Genomic DNA, 17,861 nt, shown 5'->3' with positions numbered 1-17,861 from the left:
TGCCCAGACATACGCCCATCTACATAAAATAAAGACCCCAGCTAAGACCCTATGCAACAGTAAAGAGGGTGCCTGAACTGGCCTTCCCCTACAATCAGATTGTTTACTACAATAATTATCATCATAGAAACTTCATCCAGCAACTGATAGAAACAGATGCAGAGATTCACAGTTAGAACTGGGCCGAGCCCAGTCGAAGAGAGGGAGGAGTGGTAATATGAGCAAAGGGCTCAAGACCATGATAGTGTTGCCCACAGAAACAGCTGACCTGAGCTAGTGGGAGCTCACTGACTCCAGACCGACAGTGGGGGAACCTACATAGGCCCAAACTAGGCCCTCTGAATGTGGGTGACAGTTGAGTGGCTGGGACAGTCTGTGGGACAACTGGCAACGGGGCCAAGATTTATCCCTCGTACTTGAACTGGCTTTTTGGAGCCCATTCTTTTTGGAGGGATACCTTGCTCACCCTAGATATGGGGAGGAGGATCTTGGTCCTGCCTCAAAGTGATGTGCCAGACTTTGTTGACTCCCCATGGGAAGCCTTACCCTCTCTGAGGAGTGGATGGGGAGTGGGGTGGGGGAGAAAGTGGAGGGAGCAGGGGGAGGGAGAGGAAACTGGGATTGGAATGTAAAATGAGAAAAGATTGTTTTTAAAAAAATTAATAAAAAAAGAAAAAGACAAAATTCTGACAAGAAGCCACTTTGGATATGGAAGGCTTATTTCCACAGGATGTATGAATAGCCTAAAGTGCTCCTTTTCTTTAAAGTAATCCAGTCTTGTGTGTAGAGCTGGGGATCAAACCCAGGGCTTTGCGTGTTAAGCAAGCATTCTACCTCTGAGCTATCCCGAACCCTGCCTGAGTCCAGTTTTGATCTGGGTATGATGGTAGCACCCTCATGGCAATATACACTCACGGCTCCCATTGTCCTGAGGAATCCTTGTTCAATACCCAGGCTGTGCCAGCTGACATCAGCAACCATGTGCGAGGTGATTCCAAATAAGAAAGCTACCAACTTCTCTGTGTCCTGGCAAAAAAAGAAAATTCAAATCTTAGGTGTTGGGTTATGTCAAATCCCTAAAAGGCCTTAACAAACATGAAGTGATTTCCATTATTGAGACTTATTAAGGAATCAGAAGCAGATGAACTATATAGCTTCTAGTTACAGGAAAGCACGTAAGATTTTCTGAAATGCTATGTGATGTCTTGGAAGGGTTTCAGGTTCATTGGCTTGGGAACAAAATGACCAAGTGACAACCTCCAAACTTTTCTTTGGTAACTTTAGTTAAGTATTGACTAGGCATCCGCTGTGTCCCCATTAGTGTGCATGGCACTGCAGGTCATGTGATAGTTAGCTATCCCAGTCTGGGGGTCGGAGATGCCAGGTGGAGTGAATCCAACAGTGCTTGTCAGTGCAGCGGTGAGCGGAAGAGGGCACACCCACCTTCTCCCAGGGCAGAGGGTAGTTCTCCCGAATGTAATGAACGCTGGCATTAAGAAATGGAGTCCAATGAGTCCTCTCAGATACATCGTGGTATTTTCCTGACAAAACAAAAAAGCAGAGCTTAAAAACTTGAGAGTCTCCTCAAGTTCCCCATGACCACCCACTGGATTATGGATCCCTTCACTTTCCTTCCAATACTTTTTTCCTCTGTTCTTCCTCCTAGGACACCTCATGAGCAGACAGGCCAGGAGAGTCACTCAGAGGATACTTCCACAAGGATGTACCCATATTCCAACATCTCATTCCCTGTTACTCTCCTTTAGTCTACTTTTATTATTGTTGTTGTTATATTTGTGTGTCTGTTTGTGAATACATGCACACTACATCACAGCCCTCATATAGACATTCGAGAATAATTTCCAGGAGTCATTTTTCTTCTTCCACTATGTGGTCATCAGACCTGAAAGCATATGGTGGTATATTATTTGTATTTTAATAAATAAGGCTTGCCCGAAGATCAGGGGGGCAAAGCAGCCACGCTAGCAAGCACCTCTCCTCACTGAGCCATCTCACACACACCCTCCCCAATTATTCACGGGAAGTTACTTTGATCTGCCATATATTGGTCCTAATCTTTACATCACATAGGAAAGTATAAACCGACTTATGAAAACATGGAAGCCAAGCATGGTGACAACACACTTGCAATCCCAACACTCAGAAGGCAGAGGCAGATAGAGGAGGATCAGAAGTTCAAGGTCATTTTCAGCTACATGGTGAGTTTGAGGCCATAACTGGGCTACATAAGACTCTATCATGGGGGAAAAAAAAAGGAAGGAAGAGAGGGAGGAAAAGAAATGGTTGATTGGTAGGTAGGTAGATGATACATAGATACATAGATGATAGGTAGATAGATAGATAGATAGATAGATAGATAGATAGATAGATAGACAGACAGACAGACAGATAAACAGACAATTGGTTTGTTGGCCTTGTCCACACTTTTCAGAACCATGTTTGTGTGTTTTGTCCATCTTGAAGGCCAGTACGCATTGAGTACTGCTTCTTAAATTTAATGATCAAAATATCCCTTTCTTTCTCATGTGTAATCTTTCAAGGGACTGTCAGAAAATCAAGGGACAATGGCACTCACTGAATGCTACTTAGAAAATGCCAAGTGAGAAACAGTAGGTTAAAAATAAGAGCTATGACCCACAGGCAAAAACAATAGCATTGCAGAATGACCGACTGAGAGGATGCGAAAGTTTGAATGTAATTGGTCCCCATTTTCTAACAGGGAGTGGCACTATTAGGAGGTGTGGCTTTGCTGGCATGGGTATGGCCTTGTTAGAGGACGTGTGTCACTGTTGGGGCAGCATTCGTGGTTTCCTATGCTCAGGATACTGCCCAGTGTCTCAGTTGACTTCCTGTTGCCTACAAATCGTAAGACTATCAGTTACATCTACCTACCTGCACTCCGGCATGCTCCCAGTCATGATGATAATGGACTGAACCTCTGAAACTGTAAGCAAGCCACCCCAATGAAATGTTTTCCTTTATAAGGGTTGCTGTGATCATAGTGTCTCTTCACAATAAAAATCCTAACTAAGACAGAGGAAAACAGAAAGCAGTATTTATAAATACAAGAAATGTCAAGCTTAGCTGCCTGGGATCCTGAGTACAGAGACAGTAGCACCTTAGCATTTCACTGACGTTAAACTGAGGGGGGTCCTTACAGGTGTCATACAGGAAAGCGAACACCACGATGAGGTAAGAGTGAAAACCCGGTGCAGACTGAATTAATCAACCTGGACCAGACTTTGAGGAGTCCAAAAACAGGTGATTTATTCCCTATGTATTTAAGCCCAGACAATTTGGGGAAAAAAAAAGTGTCCTGGTGTAACACTATCCCTCTTGCACAAGGAAGCATAATTATATTGAAACTCAACTCAGAGTACATGTGGTTTCCTCCAAGAAGATGGGTTCTATAGCTAGCTAGCTAGCTATGCTAGCTTAAGGGCCTAAGGGTCTGACTTGGTCTTGGTTGCACAGATAGTATAGAGGTCATTTGGGCTATTAGCTACCTCTGGTCCTGATTGTGGAAGCTTGGGAGAGCCTCTGGCTATAAGGGTCATTTAGATAACTAGCCAAGCCGGGCGGTGGTGGCGCACGCCTTTAATCCCAGCACTCGGGAGGCAGAGGCAGGCGGATCTCTGTGAGTTCGAGGCCAGCCTGGTCTACAAGAGCTAGTTCCAGGACAGGCTCTAAAAAAGCTGCAGAGAAACCCTGTCATGAAAAACCAAAAAAAAAAAAAATAGATAACTAGCCAACTCCAGTTTTGGTTATAAGAATTTAATATGGTCTGGCCCAACAGATAACACAAATCACCAGGCTGTTAATCATTTCTAATTCTCGGCTTTCTGGATGGAAGAACAGGTTTTCCATCTTTTCAATTGGAAAGACAATCCTGTATGCTTAACATTTCTGGTTTCTCTGGAGATCTGTGGGCTCAAACACCTTTGTGCTAGGCTTCCGACTAAATGCCACCATTAGATTGTTGAGAAATGAGATTTAAAACAATAGATAATTCTGAGGCACCAGAAATGGTTTCCATGGTGATCTGATGACCCAATGAAATGGAAGATCAACCCTGCAAGTCTCTTTCTATTTACTTCCACCCGGCCAGGTAACTCCAACAGTACCTGTTTCAGCCAGTTTCTTTGTGCCCTGGCTTGGTTTGGTTGGGTTGGGTTGGGACTGGCAATGGACAGAATGAATTAGGAGATGAGAGAAAAGGAAGAGATGGAAAGTCTGGTTATTTACATTCTCAGTTTCTCTACCGTAGGGTCGAAGTAGGCTGGCTATGACCCTTAGCTACAACTTCACTGTTGTTAAGTGGCCCACTCCAGGAAGATCTCCTACCACTACACAGTAACCACTCCCCTGTACTGTCTATGGTGACTCCTTACACTGTCCATGCCTCAAATTCCCCTCAATGTACTCAGCGAGCTTAGATCCTCACAGCACTGGGCAGTGATCTCATTAATACCAAGAACAGCCCAGGGAGAGGGTTACTGTAGAGCAGACACAGAAGTGAGGCTGTAGGTAACCTTTGGAAAGCCGTGTGCTGACAGACACAGAGGGACTGCCACTGAGCACCAAAGCAAGCAGAGACATCTAGACAAGGCATCACCTCAAAGCAAAAGTTCCAGAATGTCTATGCCCAAGCAGAGATGTCACTGATGAACAATCATTTCACAAATGTGTGTTTATATATAAAGTTGTATTTCATTTTCATTTATGTACATGCGTTTGTCTGTGTCTGCTGTACATGTGAGTGCAGGCACCTGTAGAGGCCAGAAAAAGGTGTCAGATCCCTTACAGCCCAAGTTACAGGTAGTTATGAGCCACCTAACATGGGTGCCGAGAACCAAAACCCCATCTTCTGCAAGAGCAAAATACTCTTTTAACCACTGAGTCGTCTCTCCAGCCCATGAAATATACACATTTTAATGTCAATCCTGTTAACCAGTAAATGTGGCATCATTCCTCTGAAAACCCTCCCTTACCTCTTTTGCAGATGCTAGGGTAAAAGGCATCAGGAAACACCGTCCCAGCCTGGTATGCATCCTGGTGTTCTAAGAGCAACTGAGGAATAAGAGAATGCAGAAATTAGAGGGAGGAACCAGCAGACTGGGAGAAGTCAGCTCTGTGCCTTTCTAGCTATGAGAAACTAGAACTACACTGGATAAGGGCAGAATGAAGAAAAAAGGTGGACAGGAGTGATTAAAATGTTAAAAACCCATGCATATTTCACCAGAATGCAGTACGTATCATATATAACCTCAGGGCCTTTTCTGCATAACAGTTTAGAAAGTAGCAAAAGCTGCCTGTTTAAATTTTACCATCTTTTGTTTTCTACTTTCGTTTCTATAATGGAGTAAAATTCCCCTAAAACTATTTTAAATTTTTATTTTTTTAAGTGTTTTGGTTTTCTGAAAAAAAGTAGCCCAGCTGGCCTGAACTTGCTACCTGTAGCCAAGGATGACCTCGATCTCCTAAGCCTCTTGCCTTCACCTCCAGAGTTACAGGCTGTACCAAACACCATACCTGGCCTTCCCTAAGACTATTCAGCTGTTCCAAAATTGGTTTAGGACAAGACTTTCAATGATCTACAGTGAAATAAGAAAAATATAGATACACACACACACACACACACACACACACACACACACACCCCAAGTGGTTGATGATACCCGCCTTTAACCCTAACACTTAGGAGGTAGAGGCAGGTGGATCTCTGTAAGTTTGAGGCCAGCCTGGTCTACAGAGTGAGATCCAGGACAGCCAGAGCTACACAGAGAAACCCTGTCTGGAAAAAACAATACTGTATGTATGTATGTATGTATGTATGTATGTATATGTGTGTGTTGTGTGTGTGTGTCTGTAAACGGTTATATCCCAAAGGCTTTAGTCCATGCTTCCTTCCTCCCTCCCTCCCTTTCTTTCTTCCTTTTTTCCCTGTGCATTAGAGAGTTAGAAAAATATTCTTGCCTTTTGAAAACGATGAGAGTGGATAGCAGGGCTTTCTCTAGAATGTCTTTGTTGAACTCACTCACTCACTCAGTTCTGTTGACTCTTATGGTATGGCAAGCTGAGCCCAGAGGTTAAGAAATGGAGACTGAGTCTCCAGAGTGCTCGGCATGACCCCAGACGTGCCATGGAGCCCTGCTGCTTCTCCCACTAGCTTGGAAGCCTGCAGGTTTTCTGCTGCAGAGATGCAGAGGCTGCAGGTGGAGCAGAGATGCAGAGGCTGCAGGTGGAGCACCAGCAGCCGGTTAGTTGCTCACAGGCAGAGCACAGGACGTCAGGTTGTCCAGGAGCATGGGCTGAGGTTACAAGGCCCTGTAACTCATGCTCAAGATGGATCTGCATTTTCCAAACAAGACTGTGAGTCTGCAGTGAGCCAGCAGGACAGTAGCTATGACAAAAGGCACACACAAGCAGTTTTCAGGACTGCCATTTTGGGTGTTGTTCCCAGAGGCCTTTCTAGACGTTTCTAGACACCACTGGAGCTGTTCCTCTGACTCTCACACAGGTGTGACAGCCAGTTCCTTTGTTCCTGGTCTTTATTCCCTCTCTGGCTAAGCTAGATCAAGGGGTTTCTGCAAAGGGACAGTGAAGGACACAATCCAGTTAAGTTTGGCGGTACAATTGTTTTGCTTTTCTTTTTTAAAAAACTTATTTATTATTATTATGCATGAGTGGTGTGGTGTGGTGTGTGTGTGTGTGTGTGTGTGTGTGTGTGCGCGCGCGCGCGCGCGCGCGCATTCACCTGTGTAAATGAATGTGTGCTACAGCACACATGTGGAGGTCAGAGGGCAGCCTTCAGGAGCAAGTTCCCTCCATCCCTACGGGTTCTAGGGCTCAAACCCCCAGTCATTAGCCTTAGTACAGAGTACCTCTACCCACTAAGACATCTCACCAACCAGATTATTGGACTTCTGTCACTTAAAAATCATAAATAACAAGTTTTAGAGATGGTTAAGTGGTTAAAAGCTCTTGCTGCTGTTTCAAAGGACCAGAGTTCAATTTCCAGTACTCCCATCAGGAAGCTCACAGTTGCCTGTAACTCCAGCTCCAAGAGATCTGACACCCTCTTAGGGCCTCTACAGGCTCATGCTCACACATGGCATACACACACACACACACACACACACACACACACGAGCGCATGTAGGTATGTATGCACATACACAAACATACACATATACACATAAATTTTCAAAAAGCATAAATAATCTTAGCAGCTCTGGTTTAGGAGCTTGATGTTTAGGAGCTTTCTGATACATCAAGGGAAAGGTAATCATTACAATAAACCATTATCAGGCATAGGCTATTACAGATGAGGTCATAGAAAAGTTTTGACTCTTATGAAATACATTGAACCTTATTAATAAGTTAATAGATAAAAGGCCAAGTTAAACCTAGAGTGAAGTACCCTTTTGTGAGACAGGGTCACTCACAACCTGGGCCTGCTTTGAAAGCGCTATGCAGTCAAGGGAGACCTTGAACTGACCCTTCTGCCTCAACTTCCCACTTCCTCGAATGGCAGGTGTTCACTACCCTGCCCAGCCCAATTTTGTTTGTCTACCAAACTGGCAAGGGAGAAAAGAATAAAAAGTAAACTATAAAAGCAAAACCTCCATCAAATCTGAATATTTATCAAATTTTTCCAGTAAAATAGAAGAGAAACTGAGGCTGGTTTTGTGCACTATGAAGTGCACATCCATGAACGTGGTTTTTGCTCATGCCTCCTGTCACGTGCCTTCCTCCGAAAGTGGAATGTAAAAAATTTCCCTGCCCCCAGCAGCTCCCAGAAACTTAAAGGTGGCGACATTTTGGCCTGAGTCCGGCCCTAAAGAAATGCTTGCCTTATCCTGTCTGATAAGGAAGGACAGTTGAGCAACCTGAGCATTGATTGCTGGGCTTCTCCACCCGAGCCGGGAATGTTAAATCGGACTCCTTGATGCTGCTGTCCAGCTTCCGCCCACGCAATGACACCTCCATAGAATTCCAGAGGACATCTGGGCTCAAGGAAGCTTGAAGGACTCATAACAATACCTTATCCTGAGCCAGAGAGATAGCATGCACCTCTTCTCAAAACACACACAAGATAGATAAATAAACAGAATAAACAAAACTTATTAAGGAGCTCATTATGGAACTAGGAGGTGGGGCAGCCCCAACTCAATGGGGAGGACGCATTCTGAGTTCTTCTGAATTCAAGCTTGTGTTTGAACTTGCCGCATGCTGTGAGACCCAGAGTTACATTCTAAGTTTTAATTAATATGCCTTGGAGAAAAAAAGGTGCCTCTGATCTGCAAGCCAAGGGCAGATGGTCCCTGACATGCTGGAAGCTATTATTTATGGAGATAACAAGCCACGTGTTTCTCACTCCCCAAAGCGAGTTTGTTAGACCCATCTGCACCGGATGTGCTTGATCATATATATATATAGGCAGGACGTTCACAGGAAGGAAATAAGTCAGGATGGACACTTGTTCCTGATTGGATGTAGGCTGGAGGTACAGCAGGATTTATGCTTGTCCCTGATTGGACCTGAAGGGAAAGACTTAAGCTGCTATAAAACTTTATTCGGGGCCATTTTTTTTTCCTGGGAAACCAGAGATGAACCTGACCAGTATTTAATTAAAGTTTGCTCCACATTTGGCTTTAAACTGTGGTATTCGTGGGATTAACAATGCCTAGATGTCCACCTGCCTTTCTTTATACATTTAGTTATGTGTGCATGTATGCCATAGGCCATATATAGAGGTCAGAGAGCAACATTCAGAAGTAGGTTTTTCCTTCCACTGTCTGGGTCCTAGAGATCAGACTCAGGTTGGCAGGCTCAGCAGCAAGCACCTTTATCTGCTGAGCCATCTCCTCAGACCAGTGGTCTGAGTTAGTTCTGATGTCACAAGAGATTGCCAACCACTGTTACCAGTGTCAGTCTTTAAGACTCGTCTTTGCCATAAAATGCTATGTATTATTGTTGTTGTTATTATTATTATCATCATCATCATCATCATCATCATCATCATCATTAAACTAGGAGTAGTGCATAGGGCCACAATGGGTTAAACCGACTTTAGGATGGGCACAGGTGACCCAACATATAGTCCTATAGATGGGAGGAGACACAGAAATAACACACTTCTTCATAAAGATCTCTGGTTTCTGAGTTCAAGCTGAGGTCACAATTCTTATCTAGAACATGCATGGCCCTGGGTTCAATTTCCAGCAATATATTCAGACACACCACACACACACACACACACACACACACACACACACACACAGAGAGAGAGAGAGAGAGAGAGAGGAGACTTCCTGCTCCTCCTGATGCTAAAGATGTGGACAACATACAGTGATTAAAATGTAGAAGATGAATGAGTGGTTTCTCTCAAGTGTAACCTCTCTTTATAAGAAAAAAATTATATAAAAAATATTTCAAGGGCCAGGGATTTAGCTCACTAGTAAAGCTATATTGCCTAGCATGCACAAGATCCTGGATTTTATACCAACTATCACAAAAAACAAAGAAACATGTTTTCAAATTATAAATTATATTACCTAAATATTTAAATATTAAATATTAATATATGCTATTTTAAAATATTTTAAACTGATAGACACATATATATTTGTATACATAGTGACTCTGTGGCATTGGAGGAGGTGTGGACCTTTTTACCACAACATTAGCTTTATAAAGACATAAGGGCAACTCTTAGGATTAAAGATCGGTTTAGACTTTTGTTTGACACCCACAGAGGGAAATGTATGTACAGTCAACAGAAACCCAGCTCCCTACCTCTTTGTAGTTGATGTGTCCATTTTGAAGCTGAAGAAACTCCAGAGCCCTGTGTCCTGAAAGAAATGAATATCATACGAGCTAAGTTCAACTGTACTTACCAGAGATCATTTTTTAAAAGATTCTTTTAAATTATGTGCATGTGTGTGCATGTGTGTGTGTGTTGTATGGTTATACACACATGAGTGCAGTTACCCATGGAAGCTAGAAGAGGGCATAGGATCCCCTGGAGCTGGAGTTACACACAGTTGTGAGCCCCCCACATGCGGGCTTAGAAATGAGCTTGGGCCCTATGCAAGAGCAGGAAGCACTTTCACCTGACGAGCCATCTCTCTAGCTCCATAGAGATCATTTTTGAAGAAAACAGAATTTTTGAGTTGTAAACTATAGAGAGAACTGAAAACAAAAAGTAAGTTTGTACTCCCTTGAGGTTTTCTTTACACATAACTGGGTTTTTTTGTTGTTTTGTTTTGGTTTTGGTTTTGGTTTTTATTTTATTTTTTTGTCTGTCTGTCTGATTGAGACAGGGCCTCTCTGCGCAGCCCTGACAGGCATGGAACTCTGTAGACCACACTGGCCTTGAGCTCTCAGAGATCCACCTGCCTCCTTCCTAGTGCTAGGATTAAAAGCATCCTTCCCCATGCCTGGCTAAGGCATAATTGTCTCAAAAATATTTATATTATCAGAATACAAATCAAATTTATATGGCAATTTAAAATTTCTGCTTAATTAGCTATGACCTTGGACAAGTTACCTAACACTGTAGGCCTCAGTTCCCTCCTATGTGAAATGAGAACAAAATGCTACCTTACAGGTTGGCTGAGGGAACCACAGAAAATACATACTGAGTGAGGACAGTAGCAGCCATTTGAGAGGAACTGGGGAAACAGAAACTATCATGGTATTTGCCTCAGAACTGAGGAAATAAATATAAACACAAAATACAAGAAAAGCTCAAAGCATGCCTGACCAGTGGCCCCCAAGTGTATTTCATGATTGAAATACTTTGAAAAGACAAGGTTACCACAGAAAACTGCCTAGTCCACTCCCCTCCCCCACCACACACACACACACATACACTCACACACATACACACTCACACACACATACACTCACACACACACACTCACACACACACACACACACAAGCATAAAGAGATTCAACCTGAATCTTAGCATCAGTGGAAGGGCTGACATTCCTGGGAACACACACACACAATGGCAACACCTTATTTCTATTGTGAATTACATTCATTTTCTAAAGATTTATTTTTATGTGAATGGGGTTCTGCCTACATACATGTCTAGGCACCACATGCATCTGGTGCCTTCATAGGCCAAAAGAAGGCAATGGACAGTAGTTAGAGCTCATATGGGCGCTACAAAGCAAACCCAGGTCCTCTGGAAAAGCAATCTGTTTTCTTAATTGCTGAACCATTGCTCCAACCCTGAATCACATTCATTTTTTTTAAATTCACATACCAATCAAAAAAAAACCACTCCTTTACTGTATTCATTGATACCCTAACAATAAAGTCACAAAGCATACAAATGATATGGATGTAAGATTCCAGTGTTTCCCAATACAAACCATTGAACAAGGATAATTCTAATAACAGATTGATATATGAAAAACCTTAGAATTTGTGCACGTTCTATTTCATGTATGTCTGTAGACATCAATCATTTTTTTGAAAAAGGATTTCACCTTGTAACCCAAGCTGCCCTGGAACTCACAATGATCCTCCTGCCTATGCCTCTCCATTGCTGGAACTACAAGTATAAACCACTACCTGACTGGATATGTTTAAATACCCATTAGGACTTACCTATCCCTTAGGCACCAACACAGAAACTTCAAGTTTTTTTTCGAACTACTCCAAGGATTTAAATAGTTATTTTCATTTACCTGTGCTCCCTTAGAGCACCTGTCACTTTAGAGTTGGAAGAGCCTTCAGAATTCAGGAGTTTGCCCTCTCCCAGCCTTGTGGGACACTCTGCTACCACGGGCTGCTCAGAAGCACACATCTAGTTTACAGCAGGACTGGCTAATAGCTGAGCTGTGTCCTTCCCCGTTGTTTCCCGACTCCCTTTCAATAGTGGTGTTTGACAGAAAGATCAGACTCTTTGTCACGACACAGTGAGCCTGAAACGGTATTTCCACTTCCTCATCAGCAAACACAGCCCTCTGTCTCTTTACACTGGGAACTGCGATCTGAGGGTCCTGCCGCCATGGCTCGGAATCGACATCTACTTTGCGCTGGTAAATTTTCCTGTCATATCTGTAACCTTGTCACTCTAACTGATAGAGGTGGCATAAGTATGAAGTAATATCATCTTTATTGAAATAAAAGAAAGCCCAGAACATTTAATCTACCTTAAATTAGTCTTAAAATTGCTGTAGAATGCACTCCTACTTTGCTCGTATTATGAATTGCCTTACATTTTCCACATGTTAAAAAATTTCACGAATACATTTTATAAGATCCAGATCCCTTTGTTAGGAGAGACCTGAACACATGCTCAGGATGGTAGCTTTGTAAAGTGATGAGCATTTCAATTAGCTTATCGACATGTCAGATCTCATACCTTAAATATATACAGTTTATTTTGGTCAATTGTACCTTAGCAAAGCTAGAAAAGGGAAGTCTAAAAAAGCCCTCCTGTTTTCACGTATCCAAATCCACTTTGTCCTGGTCTTATTCTATTGCTAAAATAAACACCATGACCAAAAGCGACTTGAGGAGGAAAGATTTATTGGCTTGCGCACCCCAATCATGGGAAAATCAGGGCAGAAACGCAAATCAGGAGCCCGCAGGCAGGAACTGAAGCAGAGACCATGGAGGAGCAGTGCTACTGGCTTGCTGGCTCCTAGCTTGCTTGGCCTGCTTTGTTTATATACCCAGACATCTCCTGCCCACAGTGACCTGAACCTCCCCCATCAATCAGGAATCAGGAAAATGTCCCACAGACTTATTGTCAGTATAATCTGATGGAGGCAATTCCTCAGTTGAAATTCCCTTTTCCCAGAACTGTCTAGGTGACAATAACTAGCCAGAATTAGATAATGAGTGTATGCCAGATAACCACCTCTGTCCCTGAGGCCAGGCACACCTTAGCACGTGGCCCTCTCCTGCAGAGCTCCTAATGCTAGCCACCACTCAGCTTCACCAGTTGCTGTAACTCCCCCAGAGTCAAGCACCTTAAGGCCAATGGGTAGCACTTAACCCACAGGAAATAATTTAGGTCAGTGATGGAAATTGGGGTGACCTTAAAGCTCAAATGATGTGTCATACACATAAGAGCCATAAACAGCCACTTGACTCAGAGACCCATTCCCATGGCCACACATGGCCCTTCACATCTGCCTGGAAATGCCTGTCATTGAAAATATAAAAGCAACAAAAATAATCTCACACTCCTGTCATAGGTATCCACCTTCTTTCTCTCCTAAGACTTCCTTCAGTTCCTTGCTGTCCCCTGCCAGGAACACCCAGGGGCCAAACATAAAGGGCCTCAGCTCTCTCTCCTCCCTATCCCTCCATCAAGCCCACCTGCCGTTTCCCAGCCCTGAACACTTCCAATCTTGTCTCTGTCTTCTCTGCCTTCTCCACTGTCCAGGCCACTTCCCCCACACACAGCAGGGAGAGTTGTGTCAACATGAGAAATAGATTTCCAATCTCTTTCTTAAGCTTACTGATAGATTCCTGTCCTTTTAACACACAAAGAGGGATGGAGAGAGAACTCAGGTGTTAATACTGTTCTTGATGGGAACATAATTTGGTCACCAGCATCCATGTTGGGTAGCTCATAACTGCCTATAACTCCAGCTCCAGAGGGATCTGATGCCTCTGACCCCCAAAGTCATTTGCACTCACATGCACACACCTACACACAAAAAATTAAAACTAATAATCTTGGAAAAACTATCACAAAAGGCCAGGAACAGTGTAGAACACCCATAATCCCAGCACTCAAGAGAGGTGGGACGATCACCTCAACTTTGAGACTAGCGTGTTCTACACAGCGAACTCTAAGTCAGTCAGAGTTATATCAGGAAATCCTGTTTCTAAAACAGAAAGGCAGACAAATAAAGCCCAGTACTTACCTATTTCTACATGTGTTGAGAGGCCACAGGATGAAATTCTAGAGCAGAAACAAGACAGCAGGAGCAGCAGGCCTGACCACAGCTTGCCAGCAGACATGTTGTCATCTCTCCCCAGCTGCTCTGTTAATGTGGGGACAATCCAGGCTGTAGCCAAAGTGTGACTCCAAGCTGCAGGCACAGACTCGGTGTGTTCCCTCTACACAGGTTACTGACACAGGAAACCGGGCCTCGTTTCAAAATAGTACTGTTTTCCAATAAAATCAACAGATCAACCACTGTTTAGCTTTTCCAGAACAGCAAACAGACACCTGAGAGGGGAGAGAAAGCAATCTGCTGGGATCAACAAAGCCTCTTTACCATCCCAGCCACCAGATTTCCCCTCAATGCACAACTGGCATGGCAAACCAAACTCGCCTTCAAGTTGTTTTCTAAACAAGATACTTGCCTGTGCTAGTTGATGGCCACTCCATTAGACTGCCTCCTTCATGGGCAGCATCTTGGGCATCCTCTGCTCACACTTAACAGAGTTTCCTCATCCTCCCAAGCCCCAAGTGCATGCTGGGAAAGCTTTTATGGTGATCACCTAGAACCGGCTTCTCTTTTTGTATTTGGCAACAGATACTGACACTTCTCTGTGTTGCACAACCCCAGCCACTCCTGGCCTTCTACTCGGGCTCTTCCAACAGGACTTACCTGCGATGTGTTGCAAGGAAGGATTCCTGCAGCCCAAAGATACTGACTGCACCTGGGAGGTGGAGGCAGGAAGCTGATTAGGGTGAAGAGACAAGGGTCTAGACAATGCTGGGCTCAGAATATACTCATCACGAAGCAGCCAATCAGCAACAGGCAGAGCAAGGGAAGCAATTCGGGTCATTCGTGGACATAAATGACGCTGATCTTAACTCGCAGGCGATGCATTGTATGTGCTGGAGGCAGGGAGAGCTCCCAAAGGACTGGAGGAGGCAGCGTTCATTCTCGGGCTAAGCAAGGGGAAGAGATGAATGAACAAAAGGCAGGATAATTTAAGTCGGCTGGCTGCCAGGCAGAGTTTGTAATCTTAGCTCGTCCCCATTCAAACCCCAGGAAATGAATTCTGTAGTTCTCCTACACCTAGGGACACGGGTTCACTGCTTCTAACTACTTTTAAGCCACAGGCTAGAGGTCGTTTTCTTGTTTTGTTTTGTTTAATTTGGCAAGCAGGGTGTTTATAAGCTTACACCACTTTGTTTACTTTTAGCTTTGTCAATGGGATTTCATGTATGCCAGATTAGCTCTGACCTTATTATGTCGCCAGGGATGACCTTAAATTCCAGATTCTCCTGCTTGTACCTCCCAGTGTTCGACTTGTAGGTATGAGCCAGGACACCTAGCCAGATTAACTTCTTTAAGAGAGTGAATTCACATATAAATCTAGAATTTTATCTCTATACAAAACAAACTAAAACCCCCAAAGACCTGACTTCCTGAACCAACACTCCTCCATGATATGACAGTCAAGTGAAGTGGGAACCAGTTGTCAATGAATATGCCCTCCTCTGTGTCCTCATCATCCACACAATCTGTGTGTGTATGAGCGTGTCCCCCAGACCTCTCTGCCTGCAGAAGTCTGGGTTGGCGCCCCCTCTCACTCTGAGCCTCCTAAAGTCTGCAGATGAGGTGGCACTGATGGCAAAGTAGGACTTTAGTACACTCTAGAACACCCAAGAGTAGCCCGTCAACAGAAAATCCGGTGTGGTTGCTCACACTGTAATCCCAGCACTCTGAAGGTGGAGACGGGGATTTCTAGAAATTTGAGGTTAACCCGGACTACACTGAGACCCTTTCTGAAAAGCAAAGGGCTGTCAAGAAGGCAATGTGTGAAGGCATTTGCTGCCAAGCCCGATGACCTCAGTTCAATCCCCAGGTGAGAATCGATTCCCCACTCCCAAACGCAAGTAAATAAATGCAGTAAAAATCTTAAAACAACAAAAAAGGTAGCAGAAAGAGGACTGCCAAGGATACCAAGGGGAAAAAAGTCCTACCTAAAAGGGCTCAGCAGATATCAGAAAACAAAGCCATACAAAAGCACCAGAGAAAGAAGTAGCTTCCATTACTAACCAACACTAATCTCAAATTTCTTGTGTATTTTGTACATTTAAAGTTTAGAATGATTATGTTTATTAATGCAATAAAAAGGAAAGGAAATCTTCACTTAGTACAATGTAATGGTTATGTAGAATTTTTTTTGAGTTTTTATGAAGTTTGTGTTATGTTGTAGCCATGAAAACAGGATTGCATGTTTCTCTTCAAACTATGACTTTAAGAGAAAGCTAAGCTATAGTTCTCAGTGTCAAGAGAACGATCTGAAACGCTGGGAAATGGATGGTTAGTCACTCAAGCACAAGCATGAGGACCCGAGTTCCCATGCTCACCGTCCTGTAAGAGCCAGGCACAATGATGCACATCTGTAACCCCCATTGTGGGGGAGGCAGAGGCAGGCAGATCCTGGAAGTTCATTGGTCAGCTAGCCTAATTAAATCAGTGAGTTATAGGCTCAGTGAGAGACCATGTGCAAGTTATCAGAATACGTCTCTGCTTCTCTGTGATTCAGAGACAAGCAGAGTTGCCACCTTATGGACCACCATGTACACTGGATGAGGAAATATACAATGCAGTTTTAATGGAGATTAGTATACAGCAAGTGCAATATATGTCCATAACTATTATTCAGAAAAAAATTCCCCCTCAAATTCACCATGGATTTCTATTATTTTTCTTTGTTGATTTCTGTTTTGTTTGGTTTTTATTCGTAGTGCAGGGGATCAAATCCAGAGCAAATATCCTACCGCTGAGCTACAACACAAGCCCACTTAGGTATGCAGTATAAGACTCGGGTAGTCAGTGTAAGACTGTTTCTAAACACTTAAATACAGATATAAAGCAAAATTTGATGAAGCCTTTGAAATGAAAACATGTGCAGATAAATGAGGTACAATATTTTTCATAAGGCACACATACAGTTTAGGCTGTTTTCAAACCCCCTATGTAGCGGAGTTATGCCTTGATTTCTTTTTGTAAGTGTGTGTGTGTGTGTGTGTGTGTGTGTGTGTGTGTGTGTATCTGTGAGGGTGAATGCAGGCATACCTGTGGAGGTCAGACAACAAGTTTCAGGAATCTCTCTCTCTCTCTCTCTCTCTCTCTCTCTCTCTCTCTCTCTCTGTCTCTCCCTCTCCCTCTCCCTCCCTCCCTCCCTCCCTTCCCTCCTCTCTCTCTCTCCCTCTCTCTCACTCCCTCCCTCCCTCCCCCCCCCACACACACAGACACATCCCTTCTTGAGACAGGGTCCCTCGAGGCAGGTCTGCTTCTCTGAGTGGTCCAGGCTAACTGGTGCTTCCTGTCTTCACCTCCCATCTTGCCACAGGAGTGGTGGGGTTGGCAGATATGTGCACTGCATCCACCTCTTTACGTGGTCCTGGAGATTGAACTTGGGTCACTCGGCTTGGGAGGCAAGCACTTTTACACATGGGCCATCTTCCCAGGCCTTCCTTGAATTCTCGGTCTCCTTGCCTCTACACGTGATGCAGGCATGAGCCACCAGGCCCAGCTTTAGATGTAATTTAGACTAGAGCAGCTCATTTCTCCAGTAGTCTAATATGTTACTGACATTACAGGACCATGACAGCAGCTGGGGAAGAGAGTGGACAAAGCCAGGGACTGAGGCCTTAGGGACAGCTCAGCAGGTAAAGGTACCTGCTGCCAAGCCTGATGACCTAAGTTCAAGCCCTGGGACCCACATGGTAGAAGGAGAGAGCCAATCTGGCAACACTCCCCCTTCTCCACACAAATACAAAATTTTTAAAATTTTTAAAATACAAAAGTTTTAAAGGCCAGGAACTGGAAACTAATGGTTCCCAGGAGCATAAGAAGAAATGGGAAGCTATCCTCCCTCCCC

At 43.9% G+C, this 17,861-nt stretch overlaps 1 protein-coding gene across 1 annotated transcript in view; it reads right to left on the bottom strand.

Moving 5' to 3' along the window:
• The window catches only part of Gpld1 (glycosylphosphatidylinositol specific phospholipase D1), a 47,019-nt gene extending 31,984 nt beyond the window's left edge, over positions 1–15,035 (bottom strand). Inside the window, exons 1-6 of the mRNA XM_038334924.1 lie at positions 14,624–15,035; positions 13,931–14,238; positions 9,823–9,878; positions 5,013–5,091; positions 1,444–1,541; positions 916–1,026 (exon numbers count right to left, since the gene is read on the bottom strand). Of these exons, the coding sequence (XP_038190852.1) occupies positions 916–1,026; positions 1,444–1,541; positions 5,013–5,091; positions 9,823–9,878; positions 13,931–14,027 (441 nt within the window). The 5' untranslated portion in view covers positions 14,028–14,238; positions 14,624–15,035. The remainder of the gene's footprint in view (positions 1–915; positions 1,027–1,443; positions 1,542–5,012; positions 5,092–9,822; positions 9,879–13,930; positions 14,239–14,623) is intronic.
• Positions 15,036–17,861: the final 2,826 nt, after the last annotated feature.

This window comes from Arvicola amphibius, chromosome 6, assembly GCF_903992535.2.
Source record: "Arvicola amphibius chromosome 6, mArvAmp1.2, whole genome shotgun sequence".
Classification (NCBI taxonomy): domain Eukaryota; kingdom Metazoa; phylum Chordata; class Mammalia; order Rodentia; family Cricetidae; genus Arvicola; species Arvicola amphibius.
The sequence above is the reverse complement of the archived record's forward strand: the minus strand, read 5'-3'. Positions and strand labels throughout refer to the sequence as shown.